The sequence below is a fragment of the Capronia coronata genome (genome assembly GCF_000585585.1).
Source record: "Capronia coronata CBS 617.96 chromosome Unknown acBCG-supercont1.2, whole genome shotgun sequence".
Classification (NCBI taxonomy): Eukaryota; Fungi; Ascomycota; class Eurotiomycetes; order Chaetothyriales; family Herpotrichiellaceae; genus Capronia; species Capronia coronata.
In genome coordinates this window covers 3,423,139-3,449,397 of record NW_006912894.1, presented here as the reverse complement: position 1 = coordinate 3,449,397, position 26,259 = coordinate 3,423,139, and the positions used below count along the sequence as shown (strand labels likewise).

General features: G+C 53.7%; 9 protein-coding genes across 9 annotated transcripts; 4 read left to right on the top strand and 5 right to left on the bottom strand.

Annotated features, from left to right (window-relative positions):
* Nucleotides 1-884: 884 nt before the first annotated feature.
* Nucleotides 885-2,464, bottom strand: A1O1_02921 (GATA-binding protein, other eukaryote; the record flags this gene model as incomplete). Its single annotated transcript, XM_007723829.1, has 2 exons — nt 885-2,061; nt 2,163-2,464. The coding sequence occupies 2 exons, from the start codon at nt 2,462-2,464 to the stop codon at nt 885-887; spliced, it is 1,479 nt and encodes a 492-aa protein (XP_007722019.1).
* Nucleotides 2,465-3,501: 1,037 nt separating this feature from the next.
* A1O1_02920 (uncharacterized protein) lies at nt 3,502-4,176 on the bottom strand (the record flags this gene model as incomplete). Its single annotated transcript, XM_007723828.1, has 6 exons — nt 3,502-3,674; nt 3,724-3,813; nt 3,868-3,911; nt 3,964-3,991; nt 4,058-4,101; nt 4,157-4,176. The coding sequence occupies 6 exons, from the start codon at nt 4,174-4,176 to the stop codon at nt 3,502-3,504; spliced, it is 399 nt and encodes a 132-aa protein (XP_007722018.1).
* Nucleotides 4,177-4,967: 791 nt separating this feature from the next.
* On the bottom strand, nt 4,968-6,268 carry A1O1_02919 (uncharacterized protein; the record flags this gene model as incomplete). The annotated part of the gene is made up of 2 exons (XM_007723827.1): nt 4,968-6,097; nt 6,157-6,268. 2 exons carry the CDS (start codon nt 6,266-6,268, stop codon nt 4,968-4,970), a joined length of 1,242 nt encoding a protein of 413 aa, XP_007722017.1.
* Nucleotides 6,269-7,361: 1,093 nt separating this feature from the next.
* A1O1_02918 (D-amino-acid oxidase) lies at nt 7,362-8,827 on the top strand (the record flags this gene model as incomplete). Its single annotated transcript, XM_007723826.1, has 5 exons — nt 7,362-7,534; nt 7,597-7,804; nt 7,873-8,235; nt 8,412-8,685; nt 8,748-8,827. The coding sequence occupies 5 exons, from the start codon at nt 7,362-7,364 to the stop codon at nt 8,825-8,827; spliced, it is 1,098 nt and encodes a 365-aa protein (XP_007722016.1).
* A 2,790-nt stretch (nt 8,828-11,617) lies between these two features.
* On the top strand, nt 11,618-14,089 carry A1O1_02917 (uncharacterized protein; the record flags this gene model as incomplete). The annotated part of the gene is made up of 1 exon (XM_007723825.1): nt 11,618-14,089. The coding sequence occupies one exon, from the start codon at nt 11,618-11,620 to the stop codon at nt 14,087-14,089; it is 2,472 nt and encodes an 823-aa protein (XP_007722015.1).
* A 1,342-nt stretch (nt 14,090-15,431) lies between these two features.
* On the top strand, nt 15,432-15,911 carry A1O1_02916 (thioredoxin 1; the record flags this gene model as incomplete). The annotated part of the gene is made up of 1 exon (XM_007723824.1): nt 15,432-15,911. One exon carries the CDS (start codon nt 15,432-15,434, stop codon nt 15,909-15,911), a length of 480 nt encoding a protein of 159 aa, XP_007722014.1.
* Nucleotides 15,912-17,624: 1,713 nt separating this feature from the next.
* On the bottom strand, nt 17,625-20,081 carry A1O1_02915 (uncharacterized protein; the record flags this gene model as incomplete). The annotated part of the gene is made up of 1 exon (XM_007723823.1): nt 17,625-20,081. The coding sequence occupies one exon, from the start codon at nt 20,079-20,081 to the stop codon at nt 17,625-17,627; it is 2,457 nt and encodes an 818-aa protein (XP_007722013.1).
* A 1,800-nt stretch (nt 20,082-21,881) lies between these two features.
* Nucleotides 21,882-24,562, bottom strand: A1O1_02914 (uncharacterized protein; the record flags this gene model as incomplete). Its single annotated transcript, XM_007723822.1, has 2 exons — nt 21,882-24,487; nt 24,547-24,562. 2 exons carry the CDS (start codon nt 24,560-24,562, stop codon nt 21,882-21,884), a joined length of 2,622 nt encoding a protein of 873 aa, XP_007722012.1.
* A 661-nt stretch (nt 24,563-25,223) lies between these two features.
* Nucleotides 25,224-26,062, top strand: A1O1_02913 (uncharacterized protein; the record flags this gene model as incomplete). Its single annotated transcript, XM_007723821.1, has 3 exons — nt 25,224-25,298; nt 25,351-25,562; nt 25,618-26,062. The coding sequence occupies 3 exons, from the start codon at nt 25,224-25,226 to the stop codon at nt 26,060-26,062; spliced, it is 732 nt and encodes a 243-aa protein (XP_007722011.1).
* Between the last annotated feature and the right edge of the window lie 197 nt (nt 26,063-26,259).

Below are 26,259 nucleotides of genomic sequence, written 5' to 3'. Positions count from 1 at the left end.
TGGCGCCCGGCCAAGATTACAGATCGCTGCGGAATCTCGAACTTCAAAGGTATCCCCCGGTCGGCATAGGCTACAACGTGTATGATCAAAACCTGCGAGTGCCCATTCCTTCTGGCTGGGACGTCTCTACCTACGAGGACGAGAGGAACAAAAAAGCAATCACGACCATTCTCCCAACTTACTTTGCATCAAGGCGACAAGGATATCACCACAGATTTCATCCTCGTGTGCCCAGTCATTCAGCCAAACAACACTCCGATGTTTGATGTAGTATATGGCTATTACTAGCTGAAGAGACTGCCCACTGTGACCAACAGCACCGCTATGACTTTTGTGAAGAATTTATCAAGGACAGGCGGATGGCGGGGGCTAAAAAGGGACGATCAGTCTTGGGATTAAATACTATGATTATGAGCATGCCCTGTCGCTGGCTGCTCGAGTGATTCAGTATCCATCATATCATGGCCATTATATCAATTCCGAAGACAGTCTGCTACTAGGCTTCTTACAGAGTAGCACATACTAGTAGTACCTGTAGTTGTCGCTGACGAATCGGGGGTTGCAGCCTGGGACCGGAGTGGAATGATAGATAAGCTTCTTTAGGCAAACGGCCGGAAAAGCACCCGTTTCTACTTTATTTTCATGGCAACTCCCCGAGGATGACAGGCCGCTTATGCGCAGAGAAATGTAGTATCATAATGTAGCCCGAAAAACACGCTCCGGTCTTCCAATGCACATGCCCACCCTGAGCGCCTTGCTCGCTATGGATACGTGTCGAATGAAATCTGCCCCGTCCTAACCTTCAATGCGTCCCGCAGTCCCAGAATGTGGAATCGCCGCCGCAACCACGTCCCCCATTTCTTGAACAGCCAAAGTAGAGTTTCTCACGTCAGGTCATCGATCTCGCGCTCTTTCGCCCGCAGTGCGGCCCGCATCATCTCGGCCTCTCGCATGAGCTGGGCCCGCCGTTCGGATCGCCAGTGCTCACGATCTCGTTCACGTTCGGACTCGGTAATGGCGACGTTTGCAGGAGTAGCGGTAGAAGCCGGAACCGGAGCCGGAGCTGGAGCTTCACTCAGTCGCGGCGTAGGCTCCTGTTGTCGTCGGCCGGTATCGGCTAATGACGGGTCAAGTTGCATGTCTTCTGCAGCAGCCGCCGCGAGTCGGGCTTGCACGGTGTAGTCCTCAGTAGGTTGCTGTGCACTACGTGGAGCATCCCCTGCAGGCGGGCCAGGCACATAGCCTGTATAGTCCACGGTTGGTGGGGGCCGTCTTCTTTTGGGCGCAGGCGACTCATCGCCCAGGGTATCATGATAGTCTTGCTCAGGAGATACTGGTTCAGGGGAGGCCGACACCGTTTTCTGCGAGGCATTGCCGTCCGATCGAGAAACGTCTGGATATGCCGGCACGACTCGTTTCCGTCTCTTGATGGTGGACTTCTTCATTTGTACGGGCCGATGCGACCCATGCAGCTTATGATACAGACCGCATGCATTGCAAATGGGATGCCCGTGTTCGTCACGCCGCCAGAGAGGAGTCACTGTTGTGCCACAGTTCTTACAAGCGACAACTAGCGACACATTGTCCGTGGATGGCTGAGGCTGCGGCACAGGCGTACCGGTAGGACCAGATTGACTAGGGGTGGCGGGACCTGTATTGTTCTGCCGATCGCTCTCTGGTGGATTGGAAGCCGAATTGATCAAGGTGGAAGCGTTGGTAGACCTTGCGACTCTGTTGTTATATGCTGGGCAGCCTCCGCATCCTTCAGCACCGCCCGCCCCGTTACAATTGCCACCACCGGGACAGGAGCCTGGCGTGTGCTCTGGTACTCGGTAAGGAATACCTGGCACTTGGGTCTGTCCCGGGGGTGGAGACGTTGCAGCTGCTGGCGATGTTCGGTCTGCCTGGTAAGGACTCTCGGCAGAAGTGCTTGGGTTCGGACGTTTGAAATTCGTGGGTCTTGGAGTATTGCGCGTCTTTAGGTAGAGCCCACAAGCGTTGCATATCGTTGTCCCAGCCGGGGACCGCCGCCACAAAGGGGTCTTGGTCGTACCACAGTTGCTACACCATTGTTAGTGAACACATCTGGTATTACAGGAGACATGAACAGAAAGTGGCTTCCAGTCCCCAGAAGCGTTTTGAGGCAGCGGTAGAATACATACCTGCAAACTTGACCAAGACCACTGATATCCTCCTTCTGCTCCGGTAGTTCACTCGCTGAGCGCGGGCGGTCATGAGACTCGACCCTCGGACTTAGCTGATTCAGGCGAGCACTGTCGGTGGCGGTATCGCTCAGATGACCGTCATGAACAATGTGTGACCCAGTACGCTCTCCACGAGCGGAGGACACAAGTTGGCGAGCAGCGTCAAGATCTTCAGCGGATGGTTGCCGCATCAGACTTTCTCTCTCCGAACCGAATGATGCGGAACGTGGCAAGGCGTCCATCGCACGCACGGTCAACATGCCTGCTCAACTTCCGGCTTACTTGTTAGCAGAACCCCAGCCCCATCCAGCGCGAGAGAAGATAGCCAGGAAAAGGGGCTCGATTTCGGCAACAGTCGTTTCTTTTCGAGTGGCACCGCGCGCTACCAACGATCTGGATCGTAGACCGAGGATCAACAAATATATGTAGGTTGAATCGTCTTGGCGAGTGTTGACAGGAGAAGGATACGGTGTCTTGGACGGCTATCGCGTGAAGAGTGTTGCCCTGCGGTGAGATTGACGCGTGCAGGATGACAGCAAAAGATCCCAGGTGTTTTCCAGAGGAACGAGAAAGGGTTCGAGGGATTTTCAGTAGCAGGTGGAATAGAAATGGCGAGCCTGGATCGAGGTTGAGTGACAGGAGACTCCTACGAGGGAGAGGAATGACGGCACAGAGATCTTACAGGCTGGATTGATGAGGCGTCAAGTGGAGAAAGTGTCGCGCCAGGCAGCCTTCCGGCGTAATATCAAACATCTCAATTTTGATTGGATGGTGGATTTGGTAATCACGTGAAAGGGTGATGTCGTCACGTGGGTCGCCTTTTTGTACGGGAATTTTATAGACAGATGCCATGACAGAAGAGATCTCGCGGATGATACGTCCCCATTCGACAGGGACTTCGATCAAGGACCCCTTTTTGTAAAACATGAGCCGTCATGTTAGACAGGATCAGCTTTGTTCACCCCCTGCTCACCTCGAATAACCTACTAAACACCTAGTACTCTGGCTTTTCCTGAATCTCAAGGACCCCAAGGCCAGATGCATCGTTGACAATGCCTAAAGCACGACCTTCGACACACCTTCTTTTCTGTGCGCCATCCCCAGCGCCGCTCCTATCTCGCCGTTGCAGACCCACACCTTCTCAATTGAATGATCATACTGAATGATCATATCGAATGCTGTTAGCATATCCTCCTTGAATTCACGGGCTCCGAATCCAACAACCCCATCGCTGTGTTTGGGTACGAGCCATGCTTTTGCCGCAGCGCAGTGCAGGATCATGCGGCTGGGAAGCTGCTTAAACTTGTTCGGCACCCCATCCAGCATCCGCGTCGCGCATGTTGTTGGGAGGTTCGATGGAAGGCGCGAATTCAAGCCCGCAGTAAGCGACGCCAACGACGCCGACGATGGACCCAGCGATGATGCGCAATACGTGCCCTTCAAGGATGATGCAACCGACAAAGATGTAGACTGTATCGCGTTAGACTCCTGGGTAGCCAGTCGGACAGGGGACACTAACAGATGCCGCGCCCCAAGAACGAGAAGAGGAAGCTGGCGTATCGGGGAACATATGGCGGGACCTGAGGCAGCAATTCAAGCCCGGCGACAGCTTTTTGCAACAGTCAGTGTCCGGGATCCCATGCTCCTGAAATCATGCTCATACCAAGGCCAAAGATGATCACGTAGATGCCGACAATAATACTTCGACTGTTTCCAAGTTCAGCAACCAGACGAGATCCGTGGGAAGGAGGCGACTGACAAGCCGATGGGGAAGAATTGACTGATCCCTATGTCGAAGAATGTCAGTACAGTGTCCGTGAAATCTGCGCGCAGTGTAGGGCCAGTGTCCTTACCTCCAAGAACCATGATCCCGCCGACCACCAGATTGACTAGCCGACTATTGTGCTGTGTTAGCCTGGTCTGTCCGAAAGCACGAAGACACTCGCACATACAAGATGTTGGAGAAGTCCATTGTGTTCAGACTGTGATGGGAACGCGATGAGGTCGCAAGCAGGATTAGAGGGCGAGGTGGCCTCGTAGAGACTCCCGAGGTGACTGCAGGATGTTGAGCGTGAGATTCGAGTTCTACGTGGCGAATGCTCCGATTGTCCAGTACCGTAGATAGGGAGGCTACCGTGAAGGTGAAATATAAGACTGCGCTGGACGGAAAGGAAAGCGAATCTTGCTATTACGCGGTTGCAGACGTGAACAATGGGAGGTCAGCTCTCTTCCTACTGTGTACTACTACGACGTACTAGGACTGTAGAGCTAGTACAGGTAACATCCACCGTGCAGTGCAGTGGCAGCACCGACGTATGCCAAGACAGTCTCTGAGAGCTGCCATTGCAGTGAAGTTTACACGGCAGTTGTTGCACTGGTCAACACTGCATCCTAAGTTATCAAAAGTAACCAGATCTTGAAAAGTCACAGTCCGCTATGCCGGTGCTGAACGTTTTAAGAGACTCGATTGGGTCCGCCCTGCGGCATGATTGCAAAGCAAGGCGGGTCAACTAAATGAAAAGCAAGATCCAAGGAGCTTCCTTGGTTTCGTTCTGCTTCGGTCTCTCTATAATACGACCGTCTTTATCATAAATCGTCAGGACCCAAGTTCGTGTCGGGTGCCTGGCCCCGACGTGGCCGTTCCTGGAATTTCAACCATATCCCGCCGACGCTTATGCTGGGGGTATCACTATGCAAATCCATGCTATGCAGAACACCTCGCCAAGATGAACAAATGTTCCCAACCCAGACTCCGTTTGAACGCTATGCTCGTAATGTTGACTTTGGCCTCGCTGCAACTGACATGTGCCTCGGTGTGGTTGGGTCCGAGCCTTGGGCTCCGTTGGTGACAACGTTGAGGGAGGTACGGGTCTGAGGATTCGCACGAGCCTTTGCTGCACGAGCAGCGGGCTCAGAGTCGTAACTTTCGTCGTGTAGCGTAACGCCCTCCGTCTTGACAATATCGCGTTCGTCTTCGGGAGGGGTGTTGTCAGAGGAGACTTCCGTTGCCTGGGTGCTTGGGGGCGTCTCTGCACGGAGGGAATCGCCGGTGATACTTGGAGAAGGCTCACTGTCCGCATCAGGGATAATCACAGTAATGTCTGCACGTCGCCGAGTGCTCTTTCTCCGGTCGGCTCTCTTGCTGGAGCGGATGGAGTCTCCATCGTCATCCAATGATCGCTTGGAGCTGGAGCTGCGTTGTGAGGAAGTCACGGAAGGGCTTCTAGCACGGTATTTGTCACCGGTTTGATATAGGCTGATCTCGACCTTTTCCTTGTTGCGTTGAAGAATGTCTTGCATCACTTCCGAAGATAGATCGGATCTGCTATTGCGAATCGTTCTGTTGGTAAGAATGAAGCCTGGTCCAGAGGGAGTACTGGCAAGTGTATTTGAAGTGTTGTCCTGAGGTTTCATCAGAGGACTGTTCCGGCTTCTAGGGATAGAACCGTCTCGGCTCCGAGCTGAATCGTAGTGTGCTCGGGTGACTTCATCCCCACCGTAGCAGATGTGCAATGGTGGCAACGAAACACTGGACTCTCGGTGTTCGTTGGTATATGATATAGAGTCCCGGTTGAAGTTCTTGATGCGTGGTAGGTGCACCGTGACGTCCTGATCGTAGACCTGACAGAAAGCAACCAATTCCGGTTCCCCGCCGTAGGTGCCGTTACATGCCATGAGAGTCAAGTATTCTTCAAACGCGTCTCCCTTGTCTTCATGGACAGCCGATTTGGCCGAACGCAGGATTCGTCGTTGCTGCACGTCATCCTTGTGGACGTAGTGCTCGAAGAGAGGCCGAAAGGTACGCATGTGCTCGATGATGTTTGCACGGATTTCGGAATGTCTGGCCGGTGTACCGTAGAGCTGATCAGAAAGAGATGCAAAGAGACAATTACCTGGACGGTGTCAGTCACATTCAGTCTGCCGCTCCAATGCAGAGGGACCCAATACATACCATCGCCTGCTATCTGCTTCTGGTACATGCCCATCTTGACCAGGCCAGGCCATACAGCCCTGGGCTTGCGGACCATGCTGGGTAGCTGCGTGGGCGATGCATGGTCAGCCATGATCGCGAAAGATCCATTGACAAGGGCATTTGGGAGGTTATATGGAGAGAAAGAAAAGCAAGGGGAGCAAACAGAGGCCCAAACAATTAGGACGACATGATGCGGCTGCAGGGTTGAAAGGGCAAGATGGACAGGACAGGACAGGACAGGACAGGACAGGTGGTCAGGGGAGGGGATGCTTTTGATGGGCAAGAATGATTCCATCCATGCTGGTGCTGTGCATGCGTTGCAAACCACCCCCGGCCACGGCTGGGTTGCGGAGTCTGGGAGTCCAAGTGTGCAGTAGTAATAATAAGGGGGATAGGGGACGCGGCCGCTGTTTATGGGAATGGTTGGGGAACGGCCAGGCGAGCTTATAGGCATGGGGATGCCCAAAAGCAACACCTGGTTTGGGCACTTTAGGCCCGAGGGACGTCTGTAGCTTACCTGTTGGACAGGAGAATAACGGTCGTAGTAGTAGTGCCAGAGGTGGACACAAACTTTCGCCTGTGGCCCAAGCACAACGCTCAAGCTTGAACTACTAGCCTTGACCTGACGTTTCGACGAATGGTGTTGCAAGATGACCGGCGGACAGTCACCAAACAGCAGCCCGATAAGCAATCGAGCGGATACTCTTTGATTACTACTTCTTCTTGTCTGTGAGAGGAGTAACGGTGAGATGCCAGTGTAGTGGGGTTTGCGAAGCAGCGTAGAAGAGATGGCGGTCTTAAGAAGAGAGATATAAGATATTTCAAGCCGCGAGAGTTGAGGACCTTCTTCCCAGCAGCTCGGTCGTGTGTTGGAGTCCTCAATAGCTATTGTGCTATTGAAGTTACTAGGATTGTGCAGCGACGCGGTTCAGGGCAAAAGGAGGACCTGTCTTGTGTCGGTGCCTTCATTCACTCACTCACCTCACTGGAGTCTCAGAGACAGATCGGGCGCCGAATCCATTCACAGCGGCCTGCACACCCACGGGAACCAGGTCCCATCTGAAAACTCTGATTCACTTTGTCACCAAGCTTCCGCAGAATGAGTGAGAAGAAGATTGTGGTGGTAGGGTACGCTCAGGACTCAGCGCCTTGATGTTGGAAGACCGTTCGAGTATTTCGCACCCATGAGTCCAAAGTCTGACCTTTCTACCGAAACCAGGGCCGGCGTTGCTGGGCTGACCACAGCCTTGCTGCTCTCGAAAAACCCGGCATACAAGATCACCATCGCTGCAAAGCACATGCCTGGAGACTACGATATCGAGTATGCATCTCCATGGGCTGGTGCCAATTACATGCCGTGAGTCATATACCCTATCTTCCATCTAGCAATACCACATGAAGCTGATATCTCATATCCAGAGTCTCCGTCAAAGGCACCGAGTCGGCTGAATGGGACCGCAACACGTGGGAACCACTTGCAGACCTCGCACGCAACCACCCTGAAGCCGGCGTCCACTTTCAGAGAACTCAGATCTATAATCGTGGAAAGGACGTGTCGTCAGCCACCGCAGCTTGGTTCAGTGAGCTGTTAAGTCCAACGCCTTGGTTCAAGACTCTTTTCGAGGATGTGAGTCCATGCTCAATGGTAACAATATGCCGCAAAATCATCGCGGGCTGACCATTCTCCTTCGCCAGTTTCACGAGATTCCAAAATCGGAGCTCAAGCCTGGAGTGGACAACGCCACATGCTTTACGTCGGTCTGCATTAACACCGCCATATATTTGCCCTGGCTCGTGTCACAATGTTTGAAGAATGGCGTCGTCGTCAAGAGAGCCACCTTTCAACATGTTGCAGATGCAGCCGCCCCCGGTGTGCATCATTCAGGCAAGCCGGCTGACCTGATTGTCAATTGCACTGGTCTCTCAGCCTCCAAACTTGGTGGAGTGGAAGATAAGGCGGTCGTCCCTGCAAGAGGCCAGATTGTCATCGTGAGGAACGTGGCACCTGCCATGTATTCCATCTCAGGGACCGACGATGGCCCCGACGAAGCTTGCTATGTGAGTTGTCCTGTTTGTCCTGTATCTGACCTAACTCCAACCGGCGCGGCCGGAAGATGATCACCGCTACCATCCGTTCAAGCGCCGAGTACACCAGATGGCAATCTGGCTAAGCTTGTGCACATTCTCGTGTCGGACCTTGGAGTATGCAGGTGCTGACTCTTTCATTTCGCTAGATAATGACCCGCGCCGCTGGCGGCGGCACAATCCTAGGAGGCTGTTATCAAAAAGGCAACTGGGAGTCGCAGCCAGATCCCAATCTGGCGATTAGAATCATGAAACGTTGTGTCGAGATATGCCCAGAGCTGACAGGAGGCAAGGGCATTGAGCACCTTGATATTATACGACACGGCGTTGGTTTGAGACCCGTCAGAGAAGGCGGCACCAGGATCGCAAAGGAGAAAATCAGTGGTATCTGGACAGTGCATAACTACGGAGCAGGTGGCGCTGGTAAGGATTGGTTTCGCCTTAGACTGAGCCTGCCTGAACCTTTTCCACTGACATCGTTTCAGGTTATCAATCCTCGTACGGCTGCTCACAAGCAGCGGTGAAATTGGTGGACGAGATCTTCCAGGAGAAAGCGAAGTTGTGAACATGGTTGGCGACGACCTTTGGACGCGAAGACAAACCTCGCCCAAATCATCTGGGCGGCCTGTAGAATTGCTAGGCCGTGGAAGACCGTATTGCGCAATTTGGAGGCTGTTCTGTTCATACGAAGTGGCTTCAAGATTGAAATCATCTTCAAGATTGCGACCAGCCACCACCTCGACAGTGCTTGGATAATACGTCCGTCGACGTCTTCGAAACCGGTTCAGACCCTAGGGCAGACAAATAGCTATGAGTAGCCTAGACGTGAGACTCCTACTCGCCAATCGAGAGATTGCCGACAACTTCAACTCGAAGCACAAGGACGCCGCCGCCGACGGCTAAATGCTCCATGGAGGCGCCACATCCGCGAGCTATGTTTTACGCCGCGCCTGTCTTCCTATCGTTGGGCGTGCATTGTTAGGTCCTCATGATCGTGCATTGTTGAGACCTACCGTGATTTGAATTCTGTCTTGACCTAGAGAATCGAGAAGAAGGAAGGGTAGGGATACCGCGAAAAGCTGGCGCCGAGAAAGATCAGCACTGCCCGCAAAGCAGGATTGAGTCAAACGACATGTGCTTGCAAAGGAAGCGATCGATGCAGGAACCGGTCTTCCTGCGTCCACCATCCTTGAACCTGCTACCAACTTAGCCACTGTCCGTTATCCGGGGATCGGAGGTAGCTTCGACGTAGCACGGTACTTGGCTCGGGTACCTGATTAGCCTCACGAAGTCCGTCGAACCATGGACATTCAGCGTAGGCTTTGGACTCTAGAGTACTCTAGAGTAGCCTCGAGTGCAGCGAAGCCACGTACATCTGATTGAGGACGTCTGAGGACGTCATCCAGCAGAGCAAAGCTCCAAAATGTTGTTGAGGCTGCTGGCAGATGGCAAACTTTTTGCTGTTCATACAACCAGCCCGGCTTCACCCTCCAGGAGGGACACAACAGTTAACAAGCATTCTTCTATTCATGCAGGTAGTCGATACTTTGATCTCTGTGCCATGCCGGAGCACTTTGTGAGTTTGCAGAGCCCAGACAAGAATAGATGTCGTGTTATGCTTAAGTAGAATGGTCGTTGTACCTTGTAGCTGTTGTGTTCCTTGCATGTCCGACGTTTCATGCTTCTTGCGGATTCTTTGACCACGACATGACGCCTGGCCCCGTCGAGGGTACTGTGTGGGAGGGCTCCCCTCAACCCGGACCCGAACTCGATGGCGAAGGTCTGGCACCTGGCACCCCAGAGATCCCTGCATCCAGTTTCAAGGGTACTTCATGGCGCGGGTACGTGACAGACTCTTGTTGGTTACGCCGTACAGCGGCGAGGAAGTTTTAGTCGAGCAGCGGATGAGAGAAGAGGCCGGCGAGTGTTCGTGAGTGGTCAGCTTGGGATTGTCAGTGATGTCCTCCAGACAGGTGGCGGTCACGAATGCCGGCAGCCAGATCTGCTGTGACCCTCGTGTGTGCGAACAGGGTTGATGATGGGAAACTTGACAGAGGTGGGCTCGAAGTGGCAGAATTTGATCATCTGTTGTCGTCGATGGATGCAGTGGCTTGAGAGGCCGTCCATATGTCTGGCTGAGAAGTGTGAGTGAGAGTTGGGTGCGGTCGTTGATAGGATGTCCGGTCACCACCACTGACGGCACTGGCACCGCCGGCAAAGGTGGCTTGCCCGCTTGGTGATTCTAAAATCCCCTCTTGGTTGAAGGTTTGGCGGATGGCCGCCCATCGTTGCCCGCCCTAAGCTCCACTGGATCACTGCACTGCACTGCATCTCTGGCACTTCGACCCTTACCTGGGTTACTAGGGACTGTACCCTAGGCTGGTTGGTCGGCAGGTAAATAACAGCCGGGGCGTGGGCTAGGGAGCCTGCATACCTAGTCCCCTCAGTCCCTGTGAAGCCTCCTAAGCCCTTCTCTTCCCTTCTTCTTGGGGCTCCTCATATCCACCCGCCACCCGGCCGCTCGACTCGCCCTCTCGCCTCGGGCCCCCCATCTACCTACCACCTCCCACCTACCGACCACCTAACTACTAATCTAGCACACAGTGTTGTTGCTGCTTCTGCTGCCTGTGTGGCTAACAACAAGGTGCCTACCTACATCATCGCAACTACCAGCATTCCGTCACACACACACACGCTGCCACTCGCAATTCAAACAACCCCGTCAACCACTACACCTGTATTGAAACTCGCTTCATCTGTATTTTGTCTTCTTCTTCCTGCACTCACTCTCGTTTCCACTGCATGTCCAGAACCTCCGATTTCATCGTCAAATATCGCTCTTTCCAGGTTCTCCGCGCCTTTTCTGGACCCTCATCCACCGCACGGTATCCGTCATCCTACGTCTAGCCTGTCCAGGACCTGTCAAATCTTCCACCCTTCCGAGGTGCTTGCTTGCGACCGAGACGGCGCGTGGGCGTAGGCCCCTGCAGAACGCACAGGTTCAAATCAAAACACCGCTCCTTCAGCCTGCCAGCGCTTCTCGACAGCTTGCGCTTTTTGAGTCACTACACCTACGCAGTCTGCTACTGCGCCACACTCATCGTCGTTGATGTCTCCAATTCAGCCTTGTGAATGTCCACCTCGACCGGATCCCCTTCCTTGACCGAAGTTTCCTTCAACACTGGACTTCTGATCCACTGTTGTTGGAACCAGAATGGGATTTTGGCCGTTTGGCGGAGGCAAGAAACGCCGCACCAGCCAAGGCGAAGACCACAGTCAGCAAAGGCTCCCTGAAAAACAGCGGACAGACAGCGGAATGCGATTTCGATCCAGTGGCTCCGGGGAGGCTGCGACCATGGCGCGCACCCGAAGCAGACGGGAACAAGAAGAAAGACCTCGGAGGATATCCAAACAGAGAGTTGCAAGTCAACCTGGAAACCCTTCCCAATCGCAAGCAACGCCCCTCGGGGGACCTGCATCTGACTCATGGGAAAAGAGGAGGGACTCGGCGGTTGAAGCAGGTGGTTTTCATGGTCCCGGGGTTTATGCCAATCCTCCTGTGTCCCAGTCAAGCATTGGGCCCGAAGACTTCACGGCCCTTCCGCAAGCTCCTACCCTATTGGCAAAGCGTAAAGGCTACGACCCGACACTTCAACGCAGGAAGTCAAGTAAGAGAAAAGCAGAGGACTATGCTCGAGAAAGGGAGATCCGTGCCATGAGTTCTCCAGTTCCCAGCTTGAAACGGCCCGTCACATATTCTGGTTCCGGTCCACTGCGTCGCGATACTAAGCATGTTCCTGGCGATCTCAACCGGCGACTTCAGCGACCAACTTCCGAGGTGTCGTTGCCTCTACCCGAGACCATCCAGGACTCCGACCACATGACGAACCAGGCTTCATTCAAGATTGGCATCCTGGCAGCCCTGAGCCCAAGACCTACGCTTACATATGTCGCCAATCCTCGGAACTCGGTGGGGAAGCAGCCCGCCCGGATAAAGCCATCTATCCAACAAGCTATAGAGGAAGAGGATGTGTCTTCGAAGAAGAGGATTGACGAGTTGGCGGACGAACTGGATGCTGGGGGGCTGAGAGAGCTGATGGAGCGAGACAGACGACGGCATGAAAGGAAAAGAGCAGTGGACAAAGATCGGTTACATAGGAAGCTTCAACGCAAGGCTGAAAGGCAGCGAGAAGAAGACATCCGCGCACTCCAAAGGGTTGAATCACCTGCGGGTCCTGCAGGCCTTGGGTTGGAGGGTGTCGACCGACGGGGACGACGCCGCACCCCGAGCCCGAGCCGCACGGGCGGCGATCCTTTCGCCGATCCCGAGGGCTCCCAAGCTGGGCCAGTCCAACGCATTCGGAACCCATTTGAAGACGAGAAGGATCTTGACATCATGCGCGAGTCTCTTGCATTCGAAGAAGATGAAGGTCCGCCGGTGCCGGTGAGATCTCCTCTGCGAACGGTATCTCCCATTGAGGCCCACAACGAGCAGAAGCCGCTACAGGCAGCAACAATATCGCCACCCACATCCCCTATACAACGACCAGCAGATCGCCAGAGCCTTTCGCAGACATCGGGTCTTGCTCGTGAGATTACGCCAGACATCCCTGGACAGGGCCAACTGGACCGGCGTGCTTCTGACCAAAGCAGTCAACAGCTCAGTTCCTGGACGAGTTTTTTCAAACGCGGTGGTCGACGGAAAGCCAGTACCACCGACCGTGGCAGAAGTACGCCGTCTGAGTTCTCCAACACTTCTCGAGAGTCGTTCGCACGAAAGCAACAACCACCGCCTGTTGTTCCTCGCACGTTCCGGAGATCTGATGCCTCCGCCGTTCCTCAGAGGACAATGTCGAAATTCCGTGAAGATTTGCCCGACTTCCCTATATCCCCGCCGGATTCTCGCGTCCAGTCGCCCGAAGCCGTGAACGCTCCCCAAGCCGGCTCGGGGCAGCAGGCGGTGAAAGAGCCTCGGCAGTCGTTGTCCGGGACGTTGGATGCAAGGAGTTTGGCCACGAGCTCTAGCAACCCTGCCCTAGACAGAGGTCCCACTGACACTCGGCACGCACCTGGAATGGAGGCTGATATCGGCAGTGGTGCGCTGGCAGGGGTGGCGCTGTCGCGGTCCCTCGCGTCGGTCGATTCGGAGGGGTCATGGCTCTCGGGAAAACCGGTCAAGAGGTTGTCTGGGGGGACGAGCCATCCGACCAGGCACAGCCAATCATCGCTCCTGCCACAGACCATGCCCGGGGCATTTGAGACGGAGGAAGCTGGGCTTGCGGATGATGACTATCTGAACCGCCTGACGCCGGGCCCCAGCCGACGACGCGACTCGGACAACTCTTTAGGTCGCAAAGCAAGCAGCACTGTAATTGATCTTGAGAGGGAAAGACAGAGTCCTGTGCCTGACGTGCCCCCTGTTCCGTCGGGGCAAAGAGACGATGAGACATGGCACGAGGGGCTTGGACGACAGGCCACCGTGGTCCGCCAGCCGAACCGAGCGAAGTCAACAGAAGGCCTCTTGAGGGAGTTTGGGAAAGAGACACCCGAAGGGTCTCGAAGATCCAGCTCGGATGAAGAGTTAGAGGAAGGCGAAGGAGCTTCGCCCGCAGGCCACGCGCACAAAACGGAATTGCAAGATACACCACTTCTACGGGCGCAAAGTGTCGAGTATAAAGGACACGTGAGGCATATCAGTGCGGGAAGTGCAAGACTCCTGGATATCCGACGGGCCTCGGGACAGTCAGATGCTGTCCCCCGAAGTCCGAGCCTTGTTCAAGGGGCGGTACCTGTCCAACCGGAACGGTCACTGCCTGCTAAAGAATGACCGGTCTACTTTACGACAAACATTACAGCATTCTAATGGCGGCGGTCCCCCTTTCCTTTGTAATTTCATCTATTTCCGTCCCGGCGAGGTCCGGTATACATGAAACACCTTGGGCCAGTCCGAGACATGACGATGTTGAAGGCAAGAGAGAGACCCTCGCTCGCTCTTTACGGCCGCAATTGGGGTTCGAAGATGGGACGTGGCGATTGAATTGGATTGCCAGCGTCAAGCAAGTTTGGGGCGAGGTGTACAATCCAGAAATTGATTTGCGATGAAAGCGGGATTTTTCTTCTTTGAAGCGGATTTGCAAATACAAAGAGGTAATATTTTGCCCGGGAACCCTGAGCCCATCCTGGACGATTTGGCATCAGGGAGCTGGGATGAGACATGTACCACAAATCAAATGGCAGAATGAACTGTGAGAAGATAGCAACAAATACGGACATGGTCTCTGTGCCGACTGCTACAATCCGTGTCCGCAGAGCAGCTGCACATGTGAATCAAAATGAAAGATAGTAGAGAAAGACGGCCTAGAGCTCAAGGACCATGTCTGACCACAGCATCTTAGTAGACAAACGAAGGGCAGTTGTTCGAGGTTGCAGTTGTGGTTGTGGTTTGAGGTTGACCAGTTTGTACCTGATATTATTGATTACCTCATCATCTCTCCTGAGATGAGAGCAGCGAGTAAATATTTCCTGAAAGGGCGCAGTAGCGATGTACTCGTACTACTAGTACTACTAAACTATACTACTAATACAGAGTAGTCCCTCGTGGCGGTAACATTTCAAATTGTCGAGGTGCCATAGTAATGGCGTCATGCACGGACAGAATGGTAGGTCTGCCGACTCGCTCCCCTCCCACCTGCGGTCAAATCGTCCTCCCACCTTGTCCCCTTGGTCCCCTGCGCCCCTGCGCCTACGCCCACACACTTTGCTGTTTACTAACTCTGTACGTATTTGTGCCGCCTCCAACGACGGATTTCTAAGCCTCCCACCCGTCATTTAAAAGCACCTCAGCTCATTGTCATCCTCGTCGACGATTGTCCCCAAATTCAACCAGCATCTTCCATCCTCGACAACTTGAACCCGATTTTCTTTAAAAACAACCTTCATCTTCGGTCGCCTCCAACCCACTCCTCAACCAAACTAATATAAAGACCTTCGCCGTGGCTACATCAATCCGCTCCTCGGCCATCAAGCTCCCACGCTTCTTGCACAAGACCAACACCCGACCACTACTACTACCAACAACCAGCGCGCTTCGCAGACCAGCGCCTCCCAACACCGGCCTCCGACTCTTCACCAGCGCCAGTCCGGCCCTGTTCTCACTCAGTCCGTTCAAAATGGGCGTCCACAATCTTGCAGAGTACGTAGCCTACCACCAAGCCAAGCTGCGTCAAGAACAGCAACAGCAACAGCAACAGCAAGCCCGCAATTCCTCCACTTCCACTTCCACTACTACTACTTCCCATCCTGCACATGCAAAGAAATACGGTGTTAACCCAATCCACAGCAAATCGTCCTTTGACACCTCCGTCCTCTCCGCGCCCGCGGGCCGCCTGGTCGTGCTCGACTGCTTCGCCACCTGGTGCGGGCCTTGCAAGGTGATTGCCCCCGAGCTGGTCAAGTTCAGCGAATCCGAAGAATTCAAGGACAAGGTCGACTTCTACAAGATCGACGTCGACGAGGTTCCCGACGTCGCGCAGGAACTCGGTGTCCGCGCCATGCCGACTTTCATGCTTTTCAAGAACGGCGAGAAGGTCGCCGAGGTGGTCGGCGCCAACAAGAAGGCTTTGGAGCAGGCCATCAGAGCTAATGCCTAATCGACTCATCCAAACATGCGCTGTGCCCGTCTCCCTGTCTTACAAATCTGATCAATCCTGAACAAATGGGGCGCATAGTCGAATCGAGCTACGACAACAATAATCTTTTGACGGACAGTGGAGCCTGGGATTTGCTGATAGAGCTACATCACTTGAAAAGAGCAGTCATTTCTTTAATGGCAAATACGGGACATGAGATGTCATTGCCGGGACTCGCTGTTGATGAAGTCTCCAATCTCACGGACAAGTCTTGCATGTGCTCGACGAGCTAGAATGGGATAGCATCAAGAATCTACGACTGGTTTCCTGTCCATGACTGTGCAGTGATTTGTTTCTCCTTGCTTGCGCTGCTTTCTGCGAAGAAGTTCGCCCTCGCAATGCTTCAAAAGAAATCCAAGAAATATCCTCCACCTGAGCGCCGGGTGCAGCAAGTACTTGCCCACCGTTCTGCTCCCCGTCAAGAACATGTCACAGACAGGGACCATGATGAATCTTGCATTTCAGCGTCGCCAAAGCCGTATATCGTGATATTGATTTAGTTACTGATGTCCGACCAAAATCCATCTAACGCCCCAAGTGATCTATCACACGCTCCAGTCGGCCCTATGTGTAGATTCAATAACAGCATCCCTCCCTTTCTCTTTCTTTCCCTTTCTGAAGAAAACAGCCGATCAGAGAGACCAATGCCATGGCAAGAAGATCTGACATCCTGTCTCTGTAGCAATAAGCTGCTGAGGCATCAACGTTTTGTATCTAGATAAGGTAGGTTCTGCATGTGCTCTCTTTTTTGGCCAGATACACAGGGGCAGGCAGCTGAGGTATGAATAGTAGCAGCATCGACGAAGACCGACTACCGATTACATAGTACACTACGAACCATACATTGCGAATACAGAGCGAACGTTGACTGCATGTGGTCCAACTACTAGTACAGAATACAGCAGCAGTGCCTCGAAAGACATGTTTGTTCAAGGTCACGATAGTGACTAAAAGGGTCTTAGGAAGGTACAGTACCAGAATCACGACCATGGTTTCGATCGATATTGCCAAGGTTAGATACCTTGAAGCGTAAGGTAGGTATGTAGGTTGGTATGATGTACAATATAGAATATACATAAACGTCGAGTCGTACAGAGTAGTAATCCAAGTCATGATAGATACAACGGGTGGTCGGCCTGCACATGCCAGAGTTGTCTCCGAATCGACGTCTTTCTTTTCGTGCGTCTCATGCATCTCATGCAGTGCGGTGCTCTGCGGGTGGTTCCTTTGGGTGTCTCGCATCCCGTGACGTTTCCCCCGAAACACCAAGCCCAGAGCCGAGTTGAGGGATTGAAAATGACAGAGTAAAATGTGATGGGGTGGCGGTGTACATCGTTAATAGGAGTCAAGTTCGTTCGAGAGTCGTACGTGGGTCAGCCGGGCTCCTATATAAGCGTGGGACGTATACGCAAGGGGGTCATGTCCCGTTCTTCGTACCCTTGTATTTGCGAAGGAGAACGATATGACTTCCTGATGGAGTCATAGACAAGGTCGCATCGAATGATCATTTGGAAAGCGATAGTCCGATTCTCCAAGCAGGTTAAGTAAAACTGCCTCGACACTATGCCATAGATCCGTGTCTTCGGCGTAAGAGGTCGATGGCCAAGGGCAAGCCGATCAGAACTTCAATGTCGATATTTCTGGCACCAAAGCGCCATGGGTGAGGGTATGTTGTTAGACGACAGTCCCGCACTTTTTGCAGCGAAGGCTCTGGCCCTTGTCCGTCATGGTGGCCTTGAAAGTGTTGCTCCCACACTTCCTGCAACGAAGATCATTTGCGCTGTCGACGCTTTTCTTCCGCCTAGTACGCAACCGACGTGTTTTGCCCTGAGCTTTGTCTTGGTCGTCGTCCACTTCTTGCACACTAGGGCTGGTGCTGTTGCCTTCGCGATCCGAGCCCGTAAGAGTGCTGGACAATTGGCTGACATAGCTGCCTGTCCGCGAAAGAGGGTTCCCATCATGATCCACCAGCCCAGGACTACGGGGCATGTGCTTGGCCATAGGCACCAACGTGTTCTTCACATCCCATGCCATGTAAGACTGCTGATCGACCAAAAAGAGAGGATTGTTCGGACTAAGCAAGGGGCCATCTGTAGTCGAATTGGAAGTGACAGGCCTGAGGCTCCCCACGGGGGACAACTTCTCGAAATCTGGTGACTTCGCCTGCGTGGCAGAATGGAAACTTTCTGGTGAGTCCGCCACTGGCGACTGAACTGATATGGAGGGTCCTTGCTGGACCTGGTGCAATGGTGAATGGTATTCGGGGGGGGAAGGTTTTCGGCGGGAAAAATGCGGCGAGATGAGTTTACGCGGTGACGCGCTACGTGACCTCTCATCATTCCCCATGGAGCGACGTGCCTCAGGCGCACCGGTAGATCCATTGACGCCGGAATCGTTGTCGCTCACAGTGTTTCTCCAGTTCAGGATCCGGTCGGTCGACTGGTTCTTGGAGCTCATCGCAAACGAGTTTCGATGCAAGGAAGTGCTGCCGGAATGTCGTGTTACTACAGATCCGCTTCGGCCCAGCACCTTCTTCGAGAAAGTCGAGCTTGTGTCCCATGATTCGTGACGGCGTTTTTGGAATGCGCAGTCTTGTCGAAAGACCTTGATTTGTCCGGTATAGTCGGCCGTGACAATGATCTGGCCACCAGGATGTGAATGTCGTGCTAGATATGCGGGTGTCTCGGGGGCGCGTTTGGGTGACTGTGATATTCGTTTGTCCGACGTGAGATGCTTCTCGTCGGAGTAGCTGCTAGTGGGCGCTCGGGAGGAGATGACAGAGTCCGCACGACTGACCAGTGTTACTGGCGGCGGGTTGCACAAGTCGTAGAGAGGGTCTCCGGATTGCGCAAGCAGCCGCCTCGTGCTCTCTGGGGCTAGGAGTGCCGTGGTCACGATTGCTGAATGAGCCTCAAACACCTCCATGGGGCGCTTGTCATTGTCCGGCCTCTCATCGACCGAGGTCGGCCATATGTACACCTTGCGGTCCTCACTCCCACATATCACGTATCTTCCATCGTCGCTGAACAGGGCATGAATTTGACTGCACGCATTCTCGTTGCCCCGGAACTTCACCTCGAGCGTCCTGTCTTTCAGGTTGTACATTCGTACCCGAGAGTCGTTACTGGTGATCAACAGCTTGACATCTGGCGGAGCATTGTCTGATCGAGGAAGGGCAATAGTGTCGATGCCTGTGATCTTGCTGCCTTTGGCATTCTTCCCTCGTGCCGACCGCACATGGATCTGTGAATGTGCTTTGAGACCCTCGGTGTCGTAGAGGAGGCACAGCCCGTTTAGACACCCAGCGATAGCAGTCTTGCCATCTGGCGTAAACGCTACCGCAGTCACCATGTCTGGTACTTGCGCCCAGTACGCCACGGTTTTGTCGGGAATGCTCCACAGCCGTAGTTTCGCGTCCAGAGAGCCGGCCAGAAAGAAGCGGTCATCCCGCGGATGAAACTGTATTGAGGTCACGAAATCGTTATGTTTGAAGGCACACAAGCATTCGGCCCGGCTGACATGGTATAGCCTGACCGTCTTGTCCATGGACGAAGACAAGAGGAAGTTGTTTTTGCTCCAGCTGAGGTCCAGGATACTGGATGTGTGACCCTCATACTCACGTAGGAGCTTGCTTTTGAAGACTGGCGCGTTGAGTTTGACCCTTTCGCCCTGGGTGTTGGTCTCGGGCAGTTTCTCCTCTGCCTCCCGATCCTCGGCCGTGGCAATAACCTCCCAAACCCGTAACTTCCTGTCCTGACCAGCAGCGGCAAGATATCTCCCGTCTTTTGAGAACTCCATTGCCCATATTGCATTACTTGCCGCGTTCGCTTGCGTTGTAAAGCTGTTGGCGTGCTGTTCATCGATGCTGTGAATTCTGGAGTCTATTGACGCCTTCCGTCCTTTCTGTTTGGGAGTATCCAAAAGAACCTGAGCTAAAAACAACCTATCAAAGTCCTTCTGTTTCCTATATTGGGCCTTGACCTTGATATATCGTGGTGGCGCAGGGAATTTGGGTATGAAGCCGACAGGCTGAGAGAAGACTTCAGCCTCGATGCCGCCCGATCGGTTTTCGGAGATCTCTGAAGCAGCGTCGTCGCGAAGCTCGAAGGAATCACGCTTCTTGGTGCCCATTATCCGACTCAATAACGACACACCTTTCCTGCAATCACATGGATGTCAGCCTTGCACCCTCCAACAGTCCGACCTGAGACATAGTAGGCTAGGATGGGCAGCCGAGAGACAGCAGGGCGGTGGTCGTCCATGAACAAGAGCATGTCAGAGCCACCACGCCCAAACCCCGTTTGGCCTTTTCAGGCAACCCTGGTAGACTCACTTCTTGTCCTTGCTCAGCTTGCTACTAGCACCGCTGTCAACTCGTCGCAGGGCAGTCGGGTCGGAACTCGTCCTGGCCGAGTACTGGTCCTCGGAAGCAGCGGGTTCCGCATGGGAGGCCTTGGAAGACACACCGCTCTGCTGCAGCCGGTTTTGCGATTGTGTACGCTCCAGTATTTGCTGCCGATGCATGAGCCAGACCGTTTCTATACACATGGATTGAGAGGGGAGGGTACCCTTGATATTGGGTCGAAGGCCAGCTTAGCAGCGCCGGCCTGGGCCTCCGAAGAGCTGACAACCGAACTCATCGCGGCGGAAGTCGAGGGATTCAAGGCGCCGTTAGGAAGGCGATCAAGATTGGAAGCTACATTCGTGTCTGCGGTGGGGGAGCCTGGAGCACAAATCGAATACAGTCAGCACAAGCCAGAGGGACTCGGAGTGGCCGCAATGGGGAAGCATGGCCAGGGCGGGAAGAGTAAGCAGACGAGGAGGATGGGTGATGCTTCACATGTAGATGACGAGGACGTACTCGTACTGCTGACGCGAGACCCATCGGTGGTCGTGTAGATGATGCTGGGTACAGCCTGCCAGTGCTTTGTTGGTGGTTGTGGTGTTGACGATGTTGGTGTTGGTGTTGGTGTTGGTCTGGAGCTGCGCGGTGGCCGCGGATGCGCAATAATGTCATCGGTGGTGGTGGTGGTGGTATCGCCCGTAGCACTGCCCGTAGCAACCCCCATAGTAGTAGCCTTAGCTTAGGGCTATAGGGCTGGCTATAGGGCCTAGGAGCCGTTGTGCTGAGGGCAAGGCCAAAAGACCACCACCTCCACGATGCCCAATGCTACTAGTATTGTAATTGAGGTAGACGAGACACCAAAAACCCAAAGGAAAAAAAGAACATATTGCACGCCTGAATATCTACATCTTGGAATAACACATTAAACTTCTGCCTAGCCGCTGTCCACTGCACATGCCATGCAATACTACTACTACGTATTGTGTACCTAGGTACATTACTGTGATGCTGAAGGCCAGGGAGGCCTGAGATGGATCCCGGCGCGGCAGCCTTGGAGGCCTTGGGAGCCTAAAGGAGCCCATTATCATTTGTTACTTGTCCCGCTTCCACGTTGTTTGCATACTTTTATGCTTGTCATTATTCCTCTTATTCTGTCACCACTGCCAAACCACTGCTATGTGGCCGTGCTTGAATTGTGCAAGGACCCTATTCTAGACTCGAGACTGCTGCTCAAGACGATATACGAAATCTAGCACGGCGTCCATCCTCGGTCCTTCGTCCATCGGCCTCGATGCATAACTTTTGTGGCAGCGGACTAACTTTTGAAAAAACACCGCGCCGCAGCCTGGCTGTCACAGCATAACATAGCAACTTCCACCAATAGGAATGCGATGTGTCGCTTGGGGCCTCGAATTACTGGACCACTCTGTATACGGAGTACGGGTGAGGTATGATCAAAATGTCCGAGGGAAATAGGAAGAAAAAGCCCGTCCGGATTGCCGTTTGACGGGTTCTTCCGTTCGCAACTACTACCTACATTGTTCTCATGTGCGTGGGTGGACTTTCTTCAACAAAAAAATGCGTGTTCAATTCTCCTGGTCTGCAATCCTGCCCAAATAGCCCAATAAGAAAGCCTTGTTCTCAGCTCCCGTCTGTCGTTTCTCGCCGGCTGAACGCCCCATTGCCGGCCCACTACCGATGGACGCAAGACTGCCCACCCGCGATGTCCGAGTCGAGATCGGCTCCATGCCAGACAACGGCGTCTCAACGTCGCCAGCATAAAGTTGACTCGCCGAGAGTGGGGAGACAACGCCCGACCCAGACTGACCTGTGGAAGCCTTTGGCGTAGTGTTTGATGTACCACCGAATAGAGATAGCAATCTTTGCTTCTGATCCTCTGCTCGTGAAGACTGGCGCCGGGGTGTCTGCATTTCACTTCCATCCGATGGCACTGCAGGAGGAGATGGAGATGGTGCAGCCCTCGCTGCGCCGGCCTTTTGGGTTGCGGTCCTGTCGACGGTTGCAATCGCGGGCTGTGGCGACGCGTCAGATGCTTCGCTGTTCTGTGGCCGTCGGAGGATCTGGGGTTGAAACGGTTTGCTCAGAGCCCTTGGTGTCGCTTTCTCCCGAACTGTTCGTTTTGGTGGTCCTTTCAATCCTCGAGGAGATCGTGGAGCCGGCGCACGAGCTTCCTCGGTTCTCGTCAAGATCTTGACAGGCGCAGGTTGATGCGGATCATAAAGCGTTCTATTCGTAGACGGCGGGCTTCGTCGCATTTCACTGGTCATCTGCCTTGCTGTTTTTGAAACCGCGTCAAACTCGGGCTGATTCAGAGGCCCGCTCACAGTCGCAGCTGTCTCGCCCTCACGAGGAGATGGACGCTGAGGTTCCACATCATGCCGTTTCGACGCTTTGACATCGTGTCTCAGCAGGCTAAGAAGCAACTCATTGTTGCTGTCTTGTGGCTCTCTGGCAGAAGCGATCGGGGCTGTAGCCGCGAGTTCAACTGGGGGAGTTTGACGGAGAGTCTGTATTTCAGCTGGCCTGGGTTTTGGTGGTTGACTGAACAGATCAAGGAGAGAGGTCCTATGTGCATCATCAGGGTTCGGTAAAGACCGTATTTCTGGGTAGGGACTCGGTTTTTTCTCAACGCTGCCAGTGGTTGCACCGATCCGACCTTGCTCACTGGCCAACTGTTTGTCTGCCGGGGCCGTCATCGTGGCAGGTGGGCTTGGTGCAGCCTTAAACACGTCTAACAATGCCTTTGTATGGTTCGTCAATTTCGGCAGTGCGCTCGCGGGAGGCACACGCGGTTGCGATCCCGGTCCCAGTCCCTGCTGCGCGAAATGAGGATCCCCTGTTTGCTGGTAAGGCGCCACATGAGCCCCTGGGTGCCATGAGTCGGGCCTGGTAGGCCGCTCCATAGGTGACCCTGTGGTGGGTCCATTGAAGTGTTGGGAGGAAGACTGATCCTGGGGCTGCTGGAGGAAGTGCGGCGGCGGTTGGCCTTGATCCAGCTGTGGCGGGCGCACATGCGATCTGTGAGGTGACTGTTGTGCCTCTGGCAAGGTCAAGATCTGCTCGAACGGTGTATGAGGGGGTGGGATAGGCGGACCCTGGGGACCAGACCGCAACAGTGTCAAAAGTGCATGTGACTTCTCCGTATCCACCTGTGGCATGTGAGTAGTATGTCGTGGCGTAGGTTCAAGCAGCAAGGGCTGCGAAGGTCGCGCAGGTTGAGGAGGTTGCGAAGGTTGTGCAGAGCCGATGTTGAGGATTTCTTTCAGGCGCGACGTCGGATCAAATGCCGGGGGCGCAGAGACCTCAGGCAGATCATTGGAGATTTGCTTTCTGGGTTCTGCGAGTGCCGCTCCCACACCATCAATGTCGCGATCGTCTCCGGTGCTGACCTCCTCAGGTACCATGGGAGGTGCTGCAAGATGCGAGCTGTACCGATTCTCTTTCTTCTTCTGCTGTGCGATCCATTTCTTAAGTGGATTCAAAAAAGGCGCCACCATATAGAATTTGTTCGCATTAAGAGAAGGCTGCTCTATGCCACTCCCTTCCTGCTGACGACTCTTCTTCAACGTCGGCAAATCCGTCAACTTGTACCATTCGATCTTGCTGATTTCCTTTCGTGTCTTCGGCTCGAAGTGCGTATCCCTGGGTACTCCTCGGAATACGTATAGCCTCATGTGCTGTTCCCTCATGGTGACTTCGATGTACTTCATGTCTTTTTCGTCTTTCACCAGTCCTGCCGCCCGGATGTCGAAGCCAGTCTCTTCGTAAACCTCGCGTACCGCACAGTCCAAGTCATTTTCATCCTTGTTGATTTTGCCCCGCGGAAAGCTCCAATTGGCGCTCTTCTTCCAGCCTTTCACCAGGACAACTTCGTCCATGGCCTCATTGAGCATGATAGCGCCACGCACCGGGACACGTGATTTGTAGGCCAGGAATTCCGCGAACGCGGTTGTATGGTGTTGTGCTGACCATTGTGAGAAAAGGGGACAATGCTGAAAGATCCGTAGACTGAATGCGCGTAGAGAAAGAGACGGCAGCGAAGGGTCAAGAGGACGGATAAAGTCCTCGTAGAACCATTGTGCCTCCTCGACTTGGAAGCAGATTCGCTCCACAGATTGAAGCTCCTCTGGGGGTAAGTTTATGATAAATCGGACACATAGGTCATCCAGCCCTGAAAAATTGTGGGTGTTAGCATCAAGCAGATGTTCAAGCCGAGGTGGCGCATCTTACAGTCCTCCAACTGCATCTCTCGAGTTCGTGGTCAGGATAGAGTGCACAATCATTTCCACGACCCTCAGGGTCCTTAGAGAAGAAAAGCTACTAGACGAGGTGGTCTGAATGCGCGTAGCACCGCCTCTGTTCTAGACGTTGTGATCTGCTGGACTATAGTAGGACGTTGTGACTGGCGGGGGGTGATCTGGTTGGGAGGTACAGTGTCCAGAGTATGAGTGTGGGAGAAACACGCAACAGAGGTGAAGCACAGGCTAGTCAGAGGAGATCAAAGTGTGGCTGGTGGCTGTGCAGTGTAATGTGGCTGAGTCGTCGATCCTAATGAAACAACTACCTAGGTAAGTAACCACCGCTGTTGGCGCGATTCACATTCGCTACCCAAACATGACGCAGCCGCGCGCAGTTTCAAGGGCGCAAGCAAGATTTCAGCGGCCGTCACAACATCGGACTTCACTCGCTGTCACTGCTCAGTATTCGAGCAGGCTGTGACAGCCACTATCCATTCTTGTCCCCTTTGTTTGATAATATTAACATCCTAGGTCATCTCATCGTGACATAAAGACCACCTCATATCCTTTGTGACACCACTGTCCTTCCCTGCGAGTGCCTACCAACAAGTCCTCATTTGCTTTACGCATCCTCCACACACCTCCACGTCTCGCCGCGCAACCGCAATCATGACTTCCCTTGCGGCGAAATTGGTAGCCAAGAAGCTTTTTAAAGAGACCTCGGCGAACAAAGAGGGCCAGGAGGTAAGTGTCAGTGCCGCAGAGTTGTTCTTGAACATGGCTCATATTATCGCAGGACCCATACTTCGAGACAGTCCCCGCCACCAGGTTGGGGGGGATGTACAAGACCACTAAGAAGAGGCGCAGAGCTCTCCCACCTGGTCTGACAGCGCAAGAAGAGAAGATCCTCACCAAGGCAAAGAGAAGAGCATACCGCATTGATCTTTCCCTTGGCAGCTTCCTAGGGACACGATTTGGTTGGGGTGCAGTTCTCGGATTGATCCCTGGGTATGCCCACCTCTCACCTCACAAACTGCGAACACTTGTGCTGACTCTACTCCAGCATAGGCGATGTCATTGATCTCCTCCTCGCTCTCATGGTGTATAGGACTTGCTGCTCAGTCGAGCCAGATCTGCCAGCTTCCGTCAAGCTGCGAATGCAGATCAACATGGCAATCGACTTCGCTGTTGGCCTGGTGCCATTCATTGGAGACATTGCAGATGCGGCATACAAGTGCAATACTAGAAACGTGGTTTTGCTCGAGAAGGAGCTTCGTGAGCGTGGTCAGAAGAGAGTTAAGGGCACTCCAGATGCCGATGTAGCAGATCCGAGTCTGCCTCATGAGTTCGACCATGCGAACGAAGAGCGTCTGTTGAACCAGCAGAACGGGCCGCCGCCACGATACACCTCCAAACGCGAGTCTAGAAGATCTCGCCGAGACCGTGAGGCAAACCAAGATATCGAACGGGGAGGACAGACGGCGCCACCGTTACCAGCGCGGACCTGAGGCCTCGATTTTTGGCGTTGATGCGACGGTATCTGGCTAGGAGGGGCTAATGCAGCGATGGTCAGACTGCTTGTCAGGGATAGAGTGAATCATAAGTATCCTTCCACTTCTGGCTCTGCTTTAAGCTGCTCGGGGGCAGCTATATTCCTTGCGATGCCTCTAGAGCCATAGTCTAGGCCTGCATGACTGCATTTGGT